Source organism: Paramormyrops kingsleyae, chromosome 15, assembly GCF_048594095.1.
Source record: "Paramormyrops kingsleyae isolate MSU_618 chromosome 15, PKINGS_0.4, whole genome shotgun sequence".
Classification (NCBI taxonomy): Eukaryota; Metazoa; Chordata; class Actinopteri; order Osteoglossiformes; family Mormyridae; genus Paramormyrops; species Paramormyrops kingsleyae.
Genome location: NC_132811.1, coordinates 751,474 through 772,236, shown reverse-complemented (window position 1 = coordinate 772,236; position 20,763 = coordinate 751,474). Strand labels below are relative to the sequence as shown.

The following is a 20,763-nucleotide window of genomic DNA, read 5'->3' as shown; positions in this document are numbered from 1 at the left end:
GATTTTACATATCTGAGTGTGACTCGCGTGAGACCCTCAGCAGGGCAGGCGTCTCTGAGGTCGGTCAGCCTGAGAGGTATAAAAGCCGCCCACATAGATGCACTTCTCAGGAAAACTGCTGGCCAGGAAGCCGCCTTAGCCTCCCTTCTCTTTGCAGGACAGGAGAAAACAGGCAGCAAAACATGCAGAGATTTTTGTTCGTCCTTTTTGCTTTAAACTGGAGCTGCTTGATTGTGTCTGGACAAGACAGAGGTAAAGGCAAATTCCTTCCTGTTATTCTAGTGAAGAATGTAAATTCAATTGGCATGTGACTCCTTTACTAATGCAAACTTTGATTTGTAGCAATAACTGATGTATGGGTAAATGTTGGCAAAATTACTATTGCAGTTAAAATTAGAGGTAAATCTACGAAAGTTTAATCTAAGATTTTTTTCCTGAAGTGCAATAGGAGTAATTTGCATGCATTACACATTGGCCATAATGACTCTACAATTTAAGTTCAGGGTATATCAAGGCCTGAATCTGTAATTTAAGTAGAGACTTGTGAACTGTAATAGAAACATCCATGGAATACGATGGCGAGTTAAACAGCTCGAATTTAACTACAGACTCAAAGAATTATTTGGCTTCCCTTTTAAATAAATATGTCTCCTATTTCATTTCTCTTTTATAACAGTTGTTAGCAATCAATGGATGTAAGTAATTTGACTAAATATTTCAGCGCCACCCGCGGTGCTGTGTAGCGCGGCACTGCATTGTAAGCTGATGAGCACATGAGGGGCCCTTTGCTGTGGGAAGCTCAGTAATGGAAAAACCAGCCGCCTCTGCATCCAACCCAGGGGACGTCGACAGCCCAGCGCACTGCAGGGTGCTGTCGCTCTGATAAACAGCCTCTGGCTTCCTCCACAACAGCCCGCTGCCTTCACAAACAGGCTCTCCAGCTCACCTTCTGTCTTACCAAATGGTCCCTCCGGCTCCACCCACCCCCGTTTAGAAATGGTCCCTCCGGCTCCACCCACCCCCATTTAGAAATGGGCCCTCCGGCTCCACCCACCGCGTTTAGAAATGGGCCCTCCGGCTCCACCCACCGCGTTTAGAAATGGGCCCTCCGGCTCCACCCACCGCGTTTAAAAATGGGCCCTCCGGCTCCACCCACCCCGTTTAAAAATGGGCCCTCTGGCTCCACCCACCCCGTTTAAAAATGGGCCCTCCGGCTCCACCCACCCCGTTTAAAAATGGGCCCTCCGGCTCCACCCACCCCGTTTAAAAATGGGCCCTCCGGCTCCACCCACCCCGTTTAAAAATGGGCCCTCTAGCTCCACCCACCCCGTTTAAAAATGGGCCCTCTAGCTCCACCCACCCCGTTTAAAAATGGGCCCTCCGGCTCCACCCACCCCCATTTAGAAATGGGTCCTCCGGCTCCACCCACCGCATTTAGAAATGGGCCCTCCGGCTCCACCCACCACGTTTAAAAATGGGCCCTCCGGTTCGACCCACCCCGTTTAAAAATGGGCCCTCCGGCTCCACCCACCCCGTTTAGAAATGGGCCCTCCGGCTCCACCCACCCCCTTTAGAAATGGGCCCTCCGGCTCCACCCACCCCCATTTAGAAATGGGCCCTCCGGCTCCACCCACCCCCATTTAGAAATGGGCCCTCCGGCTCCACCCACCCCCGTTTAGAAATGGGCCCTCCGGCTCCACCCACCCCCGTTTAGAAATGGGCCCTCCGGCTCCACCCACCGCATTTAGAAATGGGCCCTCCGGCTCCACCCACCGCATTTAGAAATGGGCCCTCCGGCTCCACCCACCGCGTTTAGAAATGGGCCCTCCGGCTCCACCCACCGCGTTTAAAAATGGGCCCTCAGGCTCCACCCACCCCCGTTTAGAAATGGGCCCTCCGGCTCCAACCACCCCCGTTTAGAAATGGGCCCTCCGGCTCCAACCACCCCCGTTTAAAAATGGGCCCTCCGGCTCCACCCACCCCGTTTAAAAATGGGCCCTCCGGCTCCACCCACCCCCATTTAGAAATGGGCCCTCCGGCTCCACCCACCCCCATTTAGAAATGGGCCCTCCGGCTCCACTCACCGTGCTTACGAAAGGTCCCCTGGCTCGACTTGTCACATTGCCCTCCAGCTCGAACTGTCACTTAGCAAACAGGCTCGACCCTCCACGTTAACGAGCAGACACTTTGAGTCCATTGTATTAATGAACAGCCCTCTGGCTCAGCTTGTTGCTTTAAACAACTCTCTGGCTCGACTTGTCACATTAAACTGCCCTCCTACTTGATTGGTTGCAGTAAACAACCTTCTCCCTTAACTTATCGCATTAAATGACCCACCAGCTTGACTCGTTGCACTAAACGACCCTCTGGCTTGACATATCGCATTAAACGACCCTCTGGCTTGACATATCGCATTAAATGACACTCTGGCTTGACATATCGCATTAAACGACCCTCTGGCTTGACATATCGCATTAAATGACACTCTGGCTTGACATATCGCATTAAATGACACTCTGGCTTGACATATCGCATTAAATGACACTCTGGCTTGACATATCGCATTAAATGACACTCTGGCTTGACATATCGCATTAAATGACACTCTGGCTTGACATATCGCATTAAATGACACTCTGGCTTGGCTCCTCACATTAAACTGCCCTCCTGCTTGACTTGTTGCATTAAAAAAATGCACTGGGTCGACTTGTTGCATTAAAAAACCCTCCAGCTCAACCTGTTGCGTCAAAATGCCCCCTGGTTTGCCCCTCTACGTTAAGTAACAGGCTCTCTGACTCGAGGCAACTTTTGGGTCATTTTTGAAATGCTGAAATTCCCCATTAAGATGGAATTTTCTAGATAGGCAGTTATTATTTTCGATGCACCCCTCTGTTACCAATGTATTTCTAAGAGCTCACTGGGTGAGGAACAAGCTGCTTCTGATGTGCATAACACAGTACCTCTTAGACATGTTTCCACTGCTCTGACAGATGGCGAGATCATTAAGCAAATAAAAGGGACCAATCAGGTGCTGGCTGAGATCAAGGAGCTACTGAAACAGCAGGTAAGTCGCCGATTAGAGGCTGAGATGAGGGGTCTGCCTGTTACCATGGCAACATGTACTGCCTTGTTTGTACAATAGTACTTATTGAGCTAACAAACCACCCTGCTGTGTTTTTTCAGATCAAAGAGATTATTTTCCTGAAGAACACGGTGATGGAGTGTGAATCTTGCGGTAAAGTGACATTTCTAATCCTTTCCTTAATATCGGAGTGCAGACGTGTTACCAGCTTACCAGGGACGATGCTCTGGCCTCAAAAGCAGCGGAAGGGAATCTTTTAATAAGAGCTGCTCCCCTCCTTAGAACGGGGCTCTGAAGAGACGCAGCACCTGGAAACCTACTTTGTTTAGTTATGCGCTCTCACTGCATAGACAGCACTGCACGATCACTGTATGCTCTTCCTGCATATTTAGCCTTGGGTTGCTTGGTGTTATCGCGGCTGTTAGCCGGTTCTGCTTGCTGTCCCACAGGCATGCGAAACGACAGACCTCCGCAGCCATCCTGCGTGCCCAGCCCCTGCCACCCCGGAGTGCCCTGCATGGAGACGGGCGGGGGCGTTAAGTGTGGGCCCTGTCCCGAGGGCATGGTGGGAAACGGGACCCACTGCACCGATGTGGACGAGGTTCACTTTCCCAGTTAATGATAATAGAGCAGCATGCAGCAAACTGCACAGGAAGTCCTCATAGATACAGATACCCAATTAAGATCACTGAGTGACCAGTGCTACTGGCATGAGGCAGCTACAGTAGAGGGAACCACCCAGTGCTGTAAATGTCCTCCACCTGCATTTCTCAGTGTGCTCTGTTGTGTTCATCCCAGTGCATTATGAAGCCCTGCCATAAGGGGGCGCTCTGCACCAACACGGCCCCTGGGTTCCACTGTGGCCCCTGTCCTGCTGGCTACACGGGGCCCCAGGTGCAGGGGGCGGGACTTTCCTATGCCACCGCTAACAAACAGGTAAAGAACTACCACAAATCTGCTTCTTTATCCCATTGTTTATCCCATTGTTTTACTGACTGCGAATGACGTCTGACAGTCCAGTAGACGGTGTCAAAAAAAACACACAGGGGACCCCGAAAGGAGGGAAAACGCATGACATGAAAATATGAAATGCTGGGAACAGCTGATTTTTGGAGCAATTAATGCAGCCTCCTCCCATGTAGATATACATCAATAAGGTGCAGCACAGGGCTTACATCTCCAGGGCTGAGGGTTCGAGTGCAGCCTCTGCTCTGTGTCTCTGCAGTTTGCTTGTGGATTTCCTACCACAGTCCGGTGACTTGCAGTTAAGCTCACTGGCTTCTTAACCTTTCTCACAGTGACTGCCAGTATCCCGTGCAGGGTTGAGTCCAGCTTTATATCCAGCGACCCTGACAAAGACAAGCAGCTAGAAGACTAAGGAATGGATGGATCAATAACTTCCAAATGAAGTAATCAGTTTCTTCCTTACTTTCTCCTTAAAGGTCTGCAAAGATATCAACGAATGTGAGGGAGACACAAACGGCGGCTGTGTGGCTAATTCCATCTGCACCAACACGCCGGTAAGGACTTCTTCTTGACGTGTAATTCTGTACCCATGCCATCCTCCAGTAGGGGGCGCTGCTGGATTCCTAGGGACGTGGCCACGTGAAAATCCACACTCTGTGGTCTCAGGGCTCTTTTCGCTGCGGCCCCTGCAAGCTGGGCTACGTTGGGGACCAGCAGCGTGGCTGCAAACTGGAGAAGTCCTGCGGAGAGTCCAATCCCTGCCATCGCAACGCGGACTGCATCGTCCACCGCGACGGGACCATCCAGTGCGTGGTAAGGCGGCACCATAGCCACACAACTGCCTACCGTTTTTCCAGTGTACACTGGAATATCCATCCATCCATCTTCCGTGTTTATTCAGTAAGAGGGTTACGGTATTAACCTGGAGCCTGTCTACCAGGCACAAGGGGGGGGCAGGATGGCAGACACACACGCACACTCACAGATACAGACACACACTCTCACAGACACACACGCACACTCACAGATACAGACACACATACGCACAGACACACACGCACACTCACAGATACACAGACACACACGCACACTCACAGATACAGACACACATACGCACAGACACACACGCACACTTACAGATACACAGACACACACGCACACTCACAGACACACAGACACACACACAAACACACTAAGGGCGATTTAGAGACACTGATCACCCAACCACATGTTTTTGGGCCGCAGGCGGAAAGCGAGTAACCAGAGGAATCCTGCACAACAATCCATCTTCCAAATGCTTATCTTGGTCCAGGTTGTGAGGCCATAAAATAAATCTTAACTAGATGGAAATATCATTGAAATCGACATGCCAATTTCCACATATCAATTTAACAAAGAAGCGTTAACAGATGTACATATCTTGTACAAAGATGTATACGAGAGTTGAGGATGTGGCCTGGAGGCGGTGGGCTGACTGTGGCGTGTCTGCAGTGTGGCGTGGGATGGGCTGGCGATGGCTACGTCTGCGGCCCTGACATAGACATCGACGGCGTCCCCGACCAGCAGCTGGACTGTCCCCAGAAGAGCTGTGTGAAGGTGAGCGTCATGCGCGATGCTCATGGCGGCTCCTCACAGGCGCTGGCCCTCGAGAGATAATCCCTCTGCACTTTTTAGGATAATTGCCTGACAGTGCCTAACTCAGGTCAAGAAGATGCAGACCGTGACGGCATTGGGGACGCCTGTGACGAAGACGCTGATGGGGATGGGATCTTCAACGTAGAGGTCAGTACAGCGACCCTCTCTGGTCAGTGACCGCAGCGGTACTGCAGCAAATCTCAGTTACACAACTATCCATCGTCTATACTAATGCAACTATATCTTTGAGAAAAGATGCTATTTCATTATTGGACTTTTCATTGCCTCTGTATTCCCATAACATCCCCATAACAGTTCTGAGCCATACATGTCACAGTCATCAGTTTATTACCATGAACTCTAAGTTAATCAGTTAAGCAGATGTTCCATTTAACTTTTTTTATTTTAACATCCTTTGCCAAAATAAAGAACGACCTTATAAACTGATATAACAAACTTTGAGCAGCATGCGACCTGCCCCTTACCTACCACTCTGCTAACTGTTAATGAGAGACTGTGATTTGCTTTCTAATCCTGCTCACCTATAGGCCATCAGCCTGCCTGACACCCCTCCACTAAATAGTGAATGTAGCCTACGTTAAGCGTGTCAGATTCACAAAATTACACGTGTCCTCGCAAGATTACTCTCTTCTTCTGAAATGATTTAAACACGGAAATGCAGGGTGCTGGGCAAACCCACATGCAGCGAATGCTAACAGTGCGTGGGCATGAAGGAATTCTCTGGCCAGTTCAGTCACTCGAACACAAACGGAAGGCAAATGCCATTTGGCTCAGGCAGGGAAGGCAGGCTATGCGGATTGCCAGCCCTTTTACGGTTCTACAAAACCCAAAGTCCAAAATGCAGAGCGCTGCTAGAGTCACTGGTCTGTTCCTGGAACAGAGGGACACTGCTACAACGAGAGAAGCGTCAGAAATATACAGCACTGTGCAAGAATCTTAGGCAGCCACAGGAAATCATGATTGAATTATGTTTATGTTGGAGTAAAACTGACTTTGTCTGTTGAAATGTGTCAGATTTTCAAAGCCTTAAGTAGAGTTACCACCCAAAATATCCATGTATTTGTTGAACTCACCCATTTTGTACACCTTGTTTGGTGAATCAATATCTCTTATTACTAACTGTGTTCTCAATTCAGCAATACAATAATCATATAAATAGATACATTGATCCTAATTATGCTAAGCTGATTGTCCAATGATGACGGAGTTGGGAGTGCTTACAGGGACACCTTGAGGTATATTCCTGCAGTGCAGGATGTGCTAACGGCCAGTTCTGGCACAAGCCATAATCATATAATCGTTCCTGCTTTAGAAATCCACTGTGATTACAAACAGCGAATCTTACGGACCTGACCAGATTCCTTTTCTTTTGGTAGGACAACTGTGTGTTAGTGGCTAATGTGAACCAAAGGAATGTGGACCAAGATGATTTCGGTGACGCCTGCGACAATTGCCGCCTGATGACTAACAACGATCAGAAGGACACTGATGGCGATGGCAATGGTGACGCCTGTGACGATGACATCGACGGCGATGGTCAGTGTACCTCCACTGTAACGCTTACAGTCAGTCGCTTTGCTTGCAGATCAAGTGCACTAAGAATCGAGCGCTGTCGTCGCATTCTCCTCTGTACCCCCCCTCTTTTTAGGGATCCCCAACAATATCGACAACTGCAAAGTGGTGCCTAACACTGACCAGAAGGACAGAGATGGAGACAAAGTCGGAGATGCTTGCGACAGCTGTCCGTATGTTCGCAACCCAGACCAGGTCTGTCTTTATTCTCGGTTTTTTTCTGGCATACAGTGTTTCACAGTGTTGATGTTGTCTATTTGAATCACTGATTGTTATGTTTCACCCCACAGATGGACATAGACAATGATTTGATCGGAGATCCATGTGACACTAACAAGGACAGGTACTACTTCTGCCAGGGATCATTCAAGTTTTAGATCTGGAAAGTTCATCAGGTTTAGGGATACGGTTATTGTTTTCCAAATAAGTATTTTATCCAAAGATGTCCACCTTCTCCTCCCTGTTTAGTGATGGAGACGGCCACCAGGACTCACGGGACAACTGTCCAGCTGTCATAAACAGCTCACAGCTAGACACAGACAGAGACGGTCTTGGAGACGAGTGTGACGACGACGATGACAATGACGGCATCCCAGATCTACTGCCCCCAGGACCAGACAACTGCCGGCTTGTCCCTAACCCCCTTCAGGAGGACTCTGATGGTAAACCTCTCCATTTATCTGTGTGTTTGTGGGCTCAGTAAGCATGTCCAAATAAAAACGTGGAGGGATTTTTGCATGCATGCCTCAGATATTTTGCCTGGTGTTCATCCTTCTAGGTGACGGTATTGGCAACCTTTGTGAGAACGACTTTGACAACGACACATTCGTTGACACCATCGATGTCTGCCCGGAGAATGCAGAGGTCACCCTGACCGACTTCCGTGCCTTCCAGACCGTGGTCTTAGACCCTGAAGGGGATGCGCAGATAGACCCTAACTGGGTGGTGTTAAACCAGGTCAGTCTTCATTGCATGCTTGGGAAGGGAGTGGCATTAATTTAAGAATTAGACTTTGTATTCTGCAGTGCATGCTTACCTTCAATATACTGAAGACATGTATAAGTCAAAATGAAAAGATGGGACTTTGGCTAAATGGGAAGAACATGAAGGTTATGACCATAGGAGCAACAACATGAACTTACTGATGACGGTGAAAGCATTAGAGCTCACAGATAGCTTCTGGCTGCTTGGAAGAGTCATAAGCAAAGAATCCAGCAGTTAAGAAGCTCACTGCAGACTGGGACTCTGATCTGTCATTGGATTTCTTCTAAGAAAGAAGGAACCTCTCAGAATAGTCAAGTAAAAATAGTTCTGAATATGCTATCTTCTGCTGCGACATGAAAGTCAGACAATGACAAAGCAGGACTGGAAGAGTATTGATACCTTTGAACTTCATCGCTGGAGAAGACCTTTAAAAACAGTATGAACCACAAAAAAGTGGATTCTCACTCAAGTCAAGTTTGAATATTCATTTGACGCACAAAAAACTGGACAAAAGCTTAGTCTGGGTATATTGTGAGATGACCTAGTTTGTTGAAGAACATAATGCTTAGAAGAACTGAAAATGAAAGCGGAAGAGGATGACCATCTACAAGGTGGATGGACTCAATCATCACAATGACCATGCCATCTGCACCAATGCTGACTGTGAGGGCACAATGAGTGTTTATGAGGGGCCAGGAAGCACAAGGCAGGACTACAGCATGGACGGGGTGCCAGTGCATCACGGTGGTATTATAAATGTATAACTGATGATGATGATGATGATACATGCTTGAAATCTGTTTTCCAACACAGTGCTTGCTCTGCATGTTATATGTGTTTGGCTGCCCACAGGGAAGAGAGATCGTTCAGACGATGAACAGCGACCCTGGACTGGCTGTTGGTGAGACAAGTCGTCATTTAATAATGTTCAGTACAGAAGAGCTGCTTAGTCAGAACGAACCAGCATAGGGATCAGATTCACCTCATTTGCTCACCTGCAGAACTAAAGCACTTCTGCATCACAGATTATGATGACATCATACCAGCAGTAATTCCAGGCTGATCCAGGGTCAGTCATCTTCGCTGCGTTTCTGCTTTTTTCCCGCCAGGTTACACAGCTTTCAATGGTGTGGACTTTGAAGGGACGTTTCACGTGAACACAATGACAGACGACGACTACGCCGGCTTCATCTTCGGCTACCAGGACAGCTCCAGCTTCTACGTGGTCATGTGGAAGCAGGTGGAGCAGATTTACTGGCAGGCCAACCCCTTCCGAGCCGTGGCGGAGCCGGGCATCCAGCTGAAGGTGCTGCACGCGTGATACGTCCCACAGAACACAGCATCATGCATAGGTTTTCTCTTGTATTTCCAGCCTCTTATCAATCACATGGCTGCCTAAAGCCTGCAGCCCAGTCCGCCGCAGGGCAGCCCAGTCCGCCGCAGGGCACACATGTACATCAGGATACCTGCAGGCTGTTATAGATCAGTCATAAACACTTATGCATACATTAAATTTAACAGCTGTAATATTCTACTGGACAGTCTAAACCACACGACTAAGTTCTTTAAGAAAACCTTGCAGAGGGACTAATGGCCTCCGTCGGCTGCGGTCTTCTCCGTACCGGCCAGGCAGTGAAGTCCGGCACAGGGCCGGGAGAGCACCTGCGGAACTCACTGTGGCACACGGGCGACACCGGCGGCCAGGTCCGGCTCCTGTGGAAAGACTCCCGCAACGTCGGTTGGAAGGATAAGACGTCGTACCGCTGGTTTCTGCAGCACAGGCCTCACGATGGCTACATCAGGTACCGCGCGTGGGGGCCGGCCAAAGGGGAAGCAGCCGGCATTTAAGGGGGTGAGGGGCTGAACACGGCTTATTCCCACCACTCAGAGTGCGCTTCTACGAGGGCCCTAAGATGGTAGCAGACTCAGGCATCATCATTGACACCACCATGAGAGGCGGCAGGCTGGGAGTCTTCTGCTTCTCGCAGGAGAACATCATCTGGGCTGACCTACGCTACCGCTGCAATGGTGAGATAAACCGCGAGGGGCTCACAACCAGGCGTGAGCAGGACAGTGGTCACAGTGACACAGTGGTCAGCCTGACCTCCAGATGAGTGACAAACAACACCAATATAAATTCCTATCATATTTGTATTGGACAGAATTAACTAGGTCTAATAGTACTAACTAGGTCATTTGGGGGTAGTGTGTGGCTCAGTGGGTTAGGACTACGCCCGTCCAAACCCACCGAGTCTCTGAGCAAGACCCTTAACCCCCAGAACCAGGGGCGCTGAAGACCAGCCGGCCCGGCTCTGTGAGCCCAGCTCGCTCTCCTCTACGTGTCCATGCCACCCGCTTGACTGGCATCACAGTGGTCACCTTGGCTGGGAATCCTTGCTCATTCCCAGACAAAATGCCCATCATCTAAAGGATTTAGCAGATGGTGACGGCAGTAAATGTGCTTGCTGAACACAAAGGCCGGCTTGGCTGCATTTACATCCACCTGCACACTGATCTGAGCTTCTCCATCCCTGCAGACACCACTCCAGAAGACTTTGAAACATACAGGATTCAGCAGATACAGCTAAGTCCACAGTGAGCAGGATGTCCAGTCCAGCCGGGACCAGCAGCCGCCTGGACACTCGCCCTGGGCTCCCAGCAAAGTTACACTTCTGGAGTCTGGATGAGAGTTTAAAGGGGCAGCCTAAGGCAGTTTACATGAGGGGCAAACTAGCGGATGTATGTCCATGTTTAACTATATACATATTATGTGATTATTGTACATGACGGGGTAATGATATGAAGGGGAACATATGCAATACTTAAGTTTACTCTGTAAATTAGCTCAATGAAGTCTCAATGAAAAGCTTAATGTAAAGCAGATCATCCATGTGAAAGAAGCAGGAGCAGCTGGAGTGAAGCGAGTGTGACAGGGAAAGCAGCCTGTACCAGGTACGAATAAAAAGTGAATTAACAACAGTGACTGTGTGCAAAACAACACAAGTGTGACAGAGTGACACGTGAAGGTCCCGTCATCCATACAAATATCAGCAGAAAGGAATGTTCCGCTTCACACCCAGGGCAGAGAGCAGAGAAAATCCCAGACTGTCACAGGGCGCACAGTCACACGTATTCAGAAACCTATGTGAACAAGGGGAGAACATGTACACACACACACACACACACACACGCACACGTAGGGTAAACATATTCTTATGGGGACCGCTCATTCATTTCAATGGGAAAAATGCTAACGCTAACTATGACAACCTTAACCCCTACCCTGCCCTAACCATAAGTAACCTAACAAAATACAAGAGTTTTTGCATTTTTAGTTTTTTCATAGCAGTCACCGATTTTTATAAAATAGAGTTTTCCCTTATGGGGACCAGGAAACTGGTCCCCATTAGGGAAAAAAAACGGATATTTATCACGTTATGGGGACATTGTGTCCCCATAAGGATAGGTAAACCCGTTCACACACACGCGCACGTGAACGTGAACACGCACACACACACGGCTGGGGGCAGGACTTAGGGTTCTACTTAATAATGGAGAAAATTCAGACCTGCTAATGTGTGTTTAACAGAAAAAAAAAACCCAGATGTTCTTGTGGGTTTGTCAATCTCATTTTTATTACATTTAATTTACAAATAGTAATGCGTTTACAAAGACAGAAGCCTTCACACACGAAATGTACTTCAAAAGGTACCACTGCAATGCCTCTGTTACTCGCACATACCTATAGCCAGTGACTGGTTCCTCTTTTCATACTTGTCAATATAAAAAGCTTATAATTCAAAGCAGAATAATTCTGTCTTAAAGGGGCAGCTCTGCAGACCTACCTGGATGAGCGAGCCGTGTTGCTAACATCAGAGTTTTGCATATTTGATAAGAATTGACCGTTCAGTGAATGGGAGCGGCTCTGGGAGCGGCTCCGGGAGCAGCTCCGGAGCGCTACGCGACACCGAAGCGCAAGTCAGACGAGGAATCGTACGATATAGCTGCCACTGGATGAGAGACCCCAGGGAGTCAAATCTCCTTTAGGATTAACACTGGTCACCATTGCCTTGTGTCAGTGAATTTCAATTAAAGAACCTTTTTTTGCAACATTGATACTTTATTTCCAGTTCTGTTAAGCTTTGAGTTACGATCGATCCGTTTCATCGTTTGTGTGTCCTTCTGCGGCACCGAATTAAACAGACTTTGGACGCAACGGTAGAGCGAGGACTTGGAGGACTGAAGCAGAGATCAATAGCGTTTGATGTTCATGTCTGTTGTTGCCTCAAATCCCCCATTAAAATCCTTGCTAGGAGGTTGGGTAGCATATAGGACATGCACTCTATAGTTACAGAACACAGCGAATGCTTAAATTAAAAATAAAAAGAAAAAAGAAAAAAAACATAGCAAAGTCCTACCATGAAACTGCTTTATATCTTATGTGGTATTTTCAGCCAGAGAAGGTGGTCAGATCAGGCTTTTGGGCCTCAGGTTATACACATACACAGGTGGCACTGTTAGTGTTTCTTCTTCATATTTACAGAAATCAAAAGCAACACAAATGAAATGCGCGTTTATATATGCAGCCGCAAGCGAAGACGGGAAGCCGTGAGCACAGGTCCCCTGGCCTTCAGCTTCAACAGTCAAACAGCTTCATGAATGCAGACGGTGAACAGTAAACTTTGTTTCTAAGTGACATCATCCTGTGAAGCATGCATGGGCTGGGCTTTAAGCTTTGGCTATCCAGTTGTATACGTTCAGCATGAAGAGCGGCCGGCCGTGCCTTTCGGGCGTGGCCTGGCTGTTAGAGGGGCTTTGGGAGGGACAGCAAAGCGGCATATCCGCACTGCCGTCCTCATCGCACACCTTTAACGGGACACTTCTCGCACCCAAAACACCAAAAGGAAAATAACCTTGCAAAGCGAATCATTCCCAAGAGTTTTCCATGAAGTGGGAATAATTACAATCCGGAAGAGAATGGTACAAAGCGGTAAACAAAGACGAGAAAATCATAAAATGACACCTGAAAGTAAAGCATGACATCATGCAGAATGTCTTAAACCATGACCTTCCTATAACTGGGGGGTAGCCGTCTTTAAGACTGCCTGAAAATTGGAACTCTTACAACTGCTCGATATTTCCTGCGGCCATTTCAGTAGACCTGGTTGCAATGAAGCCCCCCCCCCCGAAATCCATGACACTAAAAGCCGCGATTTTCAGTTTCATCCATATTTCTGCAAAATACTCCAAAAACAAATGGCTGTATGTTACGCTTAGAGGCTGTTATCATTAGAAGCTAACTAGCACAAATTTATATTGAAACATAATGACCCAAACACATTCTGCAATCAAGAGATACGTCGGTATTCAGTTCCACTACTGATGAATATAACCATATATAATTTTTATCCAAAATAGCTACTATCTTTCCTGGGGAATTCACCATGTTGGCTTATTCTTTATATACATCATAATATGCAAAAATATCACGTTTAGGGAGAAATCGAACAATAGAACAGATTAAGGGACACATCCCCCCCCCCCCACACATAACAGCTTCGGCAGGTAACACTGCATTAGTCTTTAAGCACAATGTCACAGCACAAGTGCAGACAAGCAGGCCGAACACCAAGCAACAGGCCTTCCTGTGGGCCAGAGCCGGGACCGTGGACGGCTTGACAATAATAAAAAAATATTAAAATAAATAAAGAATATTCCTTTACTAGCCTCAAACTTGACCTTTACCTTGTCTGAGCACCAGGCAGGTATAGTAGGATGTAAGGCAACAACACTTCTACAACGAAAACAATATCATTAAGTTAAGGACGACAAGAGTCATCCAAGTTGAAGCCCCTGACTCGGTAATAAACAAACCTAATTGCTTAGCAGGTGCTGTTATGATTTGCATAGCTTCCAGTTGAAATGTTTATACAACCCAGGGTAAAGCGTTTAAACAGGGGCACATGTGGGTAACCGGTCAGGTTAAGTCTCTTTATTAACCTTAAACAAAGCTGCTCATTCCCAGCTTGAAGGAAACTTGAGCACTAATTCACTCGCTAACCAATCACCTCCTATGTCTTAATTTTATTGGAAAAAAAACAGCAATTTATGAACAGACCTGAAATGTTCTTCACAGAAATAAACAATGATTAAAGCTACGACTCGCTAAGTTATATGTAGGGTTTGTGGAGCCCGGAAACCGAAAGGATGTTTTGTTTACTGGGCCGATTGTGTACCAACGACAGCCAGTTCTGACATACAAACAGCTTCCAAGTGCCATTTAATTTTTAGACAAAAAGGCATTTTCCTAAAAGTGAAAATATTGCAATTGACCGGTTTTGGTTTTAGAGGATGCATCTCTATTGACATTCAAATGTTTTAATTAATCTTTGCACAGAAAAATGAGAAACTCCTCACTCTTCATAAATACTCTGTCTGGTATAAAGCTTTTTAAACAGCACAGAGAAACACTGAACAAAGAAACAGAACACAAATACAGAAAAATATGTTGGAATATTTGAAATATTGGGTATTCGAATCTGGGAGGGCTGCACATATTTTTCAACCAAAGTTCACCTTCATTCATGGATTTTTGTTTAGGAAATCCCACCAGTAGTCTCTCTACATTAACATAAGAACTATTCAGTTTAATCTTCTGACTTATTTGAACACAAACCTGGATAAACCCATGCAAGATCGACTGCAGACATCGGAATGTTAACTGCAACACACAAACATATGTGCAAATAAATATTATATCAAGAGAGTCATTCCTATTTTTGTAGCTGAATTACATGTTTGCCAAGTTCATAAAGACAGCAATAGTCAACAATGTTGAAACCAACACAAAGAAAACAAGTTACAAATTAGTCCAATTAACACCGTAATGCCACAGTAGGTCTCTTATTAAACCATGCTTAAAACAAGGACAAAAAAACAAAAGTTCATGCAGATTAAACATCTGTATGAAGATGAAACAATATTTAACAGAAACTCCCCCAACACAACCCTAGCAGACCCAGTATCACAGCCCCACCCCTCCTAAGTGAAGGACTGACACTGTAAAGAAAATGTAACAGAGAGTATTAGACAAATTTCCCCTTGCATATAAACATGTTGCCATTTTGAAAAGTGGTTTAAAGACAGATTAAAAGGTCTAAAAACATTCCTTACATACCTGTCAGTTTTCTAGGTGTGGATATTAAACCCCTTTCAAGCAGCGATTATAATTTTGCCACTGGACTCGGTAACATGCAGAAGTCTTAAAAACTGTTAATAGAAGAACGTAAGTGACAGGGACTGATTGACATGCATGTTAACATTGCAGTGCAGCTCAAACACAACCCGCGGTAAGTTACTTTATGCAGAAATTACGGAGAAAAGCTGCATTCAACAGTCCACCATCGTCCATACATTCCTCCAGCACGTTAATACAGATCAGGATCTTATACTGGCATTTAAAACAAAAACTCACAAGCTAAGTTCACTTGAAAATATGGCATCCCAAGATGGGAAAAAATATATAAAATCATTACAGTACTGGACTGCAAAAGGGTAAAGTTTTCCAGTATAATATTAAATGGTCGCAAATCTTACATTACTGTTAAAGGTTAAAAAAAAAAAAAGAACGTACTGAGATTCAGAAGGGTGTCATATAGCGCACAGGAGGGAAAAGGGGACACAAATGCCTTCATAGACTCAGAAACACCGCTGTGTTTAAGGTCGCTGAGCTGATGAACAAAATAAAGATTAAAAAAGCAGGACAACCACACACAGATCTGCGTAATGGGAAATATTGAAAGAAAATCTCCCTCCACCCCGATTTTAACTTAGAGGTCTGTATTTCATTTCCAAAGCCAGGACACCCTCACAACGATAAATGTCAAGGTTATGCTGCAAACACGTTACAAATAACAATAATAATAATAAACAACACCCGTCTGGATTTTAGGAAATATTTTACATCACAGTTTGCCAAGGCTGAAAGGAGCTCCGTCTCGATCATCAGGATTGAATGGAAAAGCCACAGCGCATACCTCTGGCGACAGGTGATCGCCGCTTCCTATGCATGCGGAGCTGCGCTGTAAACTCACCTACACATACCTTTAAACACGGATGCCGAGCCCACGTCCAGCACGAACGAGCTGCACTAGTTAGGAGCCCTTTCATGTGTGCACTGAGATACGACAGCTCCCAAAAGCCTAACCAGGACTGCAAAGTCACCAGCGGGTTCACACTGGGAGCCGATGAAGGAGACATCACCTCTGTTGCAGAGAATATACAAGTCCATCACGAAGTGCAGGTATCGTCTTTCTTTCCAATAAAGGCTAATATGAGCGAGAGGAGGGAGGCGAAACCCTGTGTATGAGGGCAGGATTAAAATGGCACAAATGACAAGCTTTTTGCTCCACGAATTACAGGGAAGTGGCCGCTCGTGAGAATTAAGTAAAGGAGCCACAAGCAAATAAGAAAAACCTCAGCAGGGTTAGGGACAGAGGATAAATGGTTCCTAATTGAATTCCGTCGTCGTTAAATTAAATTGTATTGGTTCGTTACTGATACAACCCGGGAGATACAAATGAGTGTCGGAACAGTAAATATATTTCCATCTGAACGCTGTGCCAGGAGCACGATTCACACTATAGGGTCTTGAATTAAAAATCAGCAGCTCCCCCCTTGAGAATTTCATCCAACAAACCAACTTTAATAAAGGTAATTTTCCAAATGCCCTATATTTATCATGCACGTTTAAAAAGTTATATACAGAATATACAAGCTTCCATTTTGCCAGTCAAAAAAATGCAGTTAATGTAATATCTGTAAGGCGCCTGTACTGACTCATAACTTTTAATGTCCAGTAACCTAAATGTCACAGTAATGGAAGATACTGCAGTTGCGCTCCAATAAAATTATATGTTTGCAAAATATTTCTAATACCACGTTGTTCTGCGTGTTACATCATAGTGAACTGTTTAATTTGTCTTGCATAGGAATCTCGAATGCATGCGCAGTACGGTGAATTTAGTCGTTTTGCACAGCCAATAGGAGCTCGGGGGGAACACCGTACACAGGCAGAGCGCACGCGACACTGCTGGGACCGACCGCCGGGTGGAAACCATGCACGTAGTGAGGGAGAGACAGCATAAATAATAATAATAAATACATAAATAAATAAATACATACATAAATACATACATAAGCAACAGAAACGCATGATCTAACACCAACATCCAGCACTTTAAGGAGTAGTAATCCGCCCGCCCTTGCGTGCGCTGAGGATCCTGAATGTTATGGACGCCACAATGCTCAAGAAGTTACAAATAATCAAGCTTTTAAACTACATTGCCACAAATACATCGGTCAATATACATATTTAAAAAAATCTATAAAAAGCCAAAAACAGAGACATTAGGAAAAATACATTTTCACATTAAGTACCAGACACTTGAAAACAGCATCTCATTCATGTAAGGCAAAATCAGGTGATCTCACAGTGATGAGTTCATCGCCGCCAGCCGTTCCTGTCTTCTCGCATTATCGGCCTGCGGCCCTTCAGTCAAAGAATAGCAGATACACAAACACAGAAGAAATCCAGGAAGCTGTGGAGGCCCACCAGCTTCCGGGTGGCAAATTCACTGCAGAGCAGGCCTGCAGCAGGGGACGTGCCTCATCGAATGTTAAAGGAGGCGGGATCGTTTCTGCACACAAATTCACTGCAGAGCAGGCCTGCAGCAAGGGAACGTGCCTCATCTAATGTTAAAGGAGGCGGGATCGTTTCTGCACACAAATTCACTGCAGAGCAGGCCTGCAGCAGGGGACATGCCTCATCGAATGTTAAAGGAGGCGGGATCGTTTCTGCACACAAATTCACTGCAGAGCAGGCCTGCAGTAGGGGACGTGCCTCATCGAATGTTAAAGGAGGCGGGATCGTTTCTGCACACAAATTCACTGCAGAGCAGGCCTGCAGCAGGGGACGTGCATTGTCGAATGTTAAAGGAGGCGGGATCGTTTCTGCGCACAAATTCACTGCAGAGCAGGCCTGCAGCAGGGGACGCGCCTCATCGAATGTTAAAGGAGGCGGAATCGTTTCTGCACACAAATTCACTGCAGAGCAGGCCTGCAGCGGGGGACACGCCTTATCGAATATCAAACGAGGCGGGATCGTTTCTGCGCACAAATTAAACAGCAGGACCAACACCATGTAAACAAAGAACCAACATGGACAAATTTCTCATCACTATGAAGTATGTACAATTAAAAATGCTCAATACTACTAACAGAGGGCGCCATACCACGTGACTATATCCTTAAACTATGTCAGTGACGTTGATTAACTATGTCAGCTTTCACAACAAAGTATGAATACTTAATTAATCAGGCGACGTGAGATGTAAGCTGATGGACTGTTACCTTTCAGGGCACCAAGAAATACCCCGACTGCAACAAAAACTTTCATTTGGTATTGGGAGGATTAATACTCCTTAACCTCAAAAAAAATAAAAATAAAAAAATAAATAGAAAAATGACAACAGGGACATAAAAGCCAGTATTAAAACTTTGGCAGGGAACCAAAACAGGCAGTGAATGCTGGTCAATTTACAGAAGGGGGGGGGACAATGGCATTTTTAATATATAACATGATAACTGCCCGCAATCAAGAAAATCAGACTGTCAAAACTGACCACATTCAAGACAGGGAAAAATAATTACACACACAAAACACAGGGAGCAAAGCCATAAGGTGAACAGTCAAGCTGAACATTGGCGTAAAATAAAAAAGGTGACGTAATGGAAAATATACAAAACGGAAATTAAATTAAACCAGCCCACTTTTGTTGTTTTTCTTAGCTTAAAATGTTGATTCTAAAATCAGTGAACTCAACGTCTCTATGGTACAAAACTTGACAACTGATTAAAGTCTGTCAAATGCAGAGAAACGTATGGCAGGCATATAAATAACACAGATGAATTCACAAGCTCAGAAAGACAAGCTTCGTTTTACTGGACATTACGGGACTCTTTTCCCTTCTGGTTTGTATATATATTTTTTCCCTCAGCCCATCAAAAGGGTCATAACAGGAAATGGTGGGAACTGCAGAGAGAGGCAGGGCTGATGTGCAAGCAGGCAGTTACACGGCCCAACCCTCCTCTCCCCAAACTCTCCAGGTACTTAACACTGCGGCCTGCAGTCCTGCGTCTACAGCCTATCCATCCGGAAAGTATCTTCCGTGGCGGGGTCGGTGAGGACCATGTCTGGGTCGTTGAGCATGTGCAGTCCGTCGAGTGTGAGAGGATCGATCTTCAGCTCGTCCAACGGGAACTGAGAGTCGGCATCAAAGCTGACATCACCGACACCGGCCAGGGAGCTGGTGAGCTCCTTGGACAGGCTGGGTGGTGACTCTCCAGTAACTGAAACACACCGGTTGGTCAGCTGTAGGTGTGGTATCGCCATCGTCACCACAATAGCCTTACAATCCTGACATGAGCTAAGCTAGGAATCTGACAGCATACACAGGTATCCGATTTGGAAGGCCATGTTATAAGCAGGAGAAAGATGGTACCATACCTGTGAGAATAATGTTGGGAATGTTGCCATGGCTACTGTAACTGAGCTGCTGGGAGTCCTGCAGGTTGCCGTGGCTACCTGTCAATCCCATCATGGCTGCTTGGGTGTAGTTCAGGGTGGAGCACTGGCTGTACAGGCTGTTGGAGCTGATGGGACTCTCAATCATGTTGAACTGCTCAAGCTGGGCCGCGATGGAGAACGCAAACGGAATAATGTAAGCAATAGTGTGACGGCAACGTGAGGCAGATCAGAGACAGCATTGTGCACCTCCCTGTGGTACAGTTAACAAGAACAGGCCAAGTTCATGAATTAAATCAGTCTTATACGGCACATTTCACATAACGAGGGCAAATTTTAAGCTAAGGGCACTTTTTCACCACAACAGGTGCCGTACTTTTGGTACTTCAAAAAAAAAACAGTACAGCACTTCAAGAAAGCACCAAAAGTACGGAACTTCGAGAAAGCACCAAAGGTACGGAACTTCACGGTGTTGGTTTTTCACTGGTGTAAAAACTGCTACTGGTGCTCAGTGACATCACAACGCAAGGCAGGATATTTTGTACGGAATTTGAAAAATGGCTGTAGTGTATTATAGGGCTGGACTACGTGTGATATTAATACTAGCATCGCATGTTATGCACATGCAATTCTTACATTGCTAGTCAGCAAAATAAAATCAGGCTTTTTCTCAGTTTCACTTCTGCACAGACATTATAGCACAGAGCTTTTTTTACTCTGTCATGGGGGGGGGGCAAGTTTTGCAACTTTGATTGATTGCAACTTGCAACTTTGATTCTTTTTCAAGATTATCTAGTATATGTTTAAAATCAGTTTAAAGTTTACCTCCGCTGCTTTCACATGAGCGCTGCATGCGTTCTCTGACACAATTGTTCTTGCTATTTAAATCACTCCTAGATGGGTTTGTGAGAAATTAAAC

At 46.0% G+C, this 20,763-nt stretch overlaps 2 protein-coding genes across 5 annotated transcripts in view; one reads left to right on the top strand and one right to left on the bottom strand.

Moving 5' to 3' along the window:
* The first annotated feature begins 97 nt into the window (after positions 1-97).
* comp (cartilage oligomeric matrix protein) lies at positions 98-11,239 on the top strand. The gene is made up of 19 exons (XM_023843600.2): positions 98-252; positions 2,991-3,064; positions 3,184-3,235; positions 3,532-3,683; positions 3,881-4,018; positions 4,525-4,602; positions 4,715-4,861; positions 5,540-5,644; positions 5,723-5,830; positions 7,081-7,240; positions 7,353-7,471; positions 7,567-7,619; positions 7,745-7,938; positions 8,055-8,233; positions 9,113-9,161; positions 9,370-9,566; positions 9,890-10,062; positions 10,149-10,288; positions 10,798-11,239. The coding sequence occupies exons 1-19, from the start codon at positions 183-185 to the stop codon at positions 10,857-10,859; spliced, it is 2,250 nt and encodes a 749-aa protein (XP_023699368.1). The 5' UTR covers positions 98-182; the 3' UTR covers positions 10,860-11,239.
* Positions 11,240-11,867: 628 nt separating this feature from the next.
* LOC111860220 (CREB-regulated transcription coactivator 1) overlaps positions 11,868-20,763 on the bottom strand; it is a 39,821-nt gene continuing 30,925 nt past the window's right edge. For all 4 annotated transcript variants that reach the window (XM_023843679.2, XM_023843680.2, XM_023843681.2 and 1 more), the window contains 2 exons: positions 19,827-20,007; positions 11,868-19,669 (listed from right to left, as the gene is read on the bottom strand). In XM_023843679.2, coding sequence (XP_023699447.1) covers positions 19,458-19,669; positions 19,827-20,007 — 393 coding nt within the window. In that variant the 3' untranslated portion in view covers positions 11,868-19,457. The remainder of the gene's footprint in view (positions 19,670-19,826; positions 20,008-20,763) is intronic.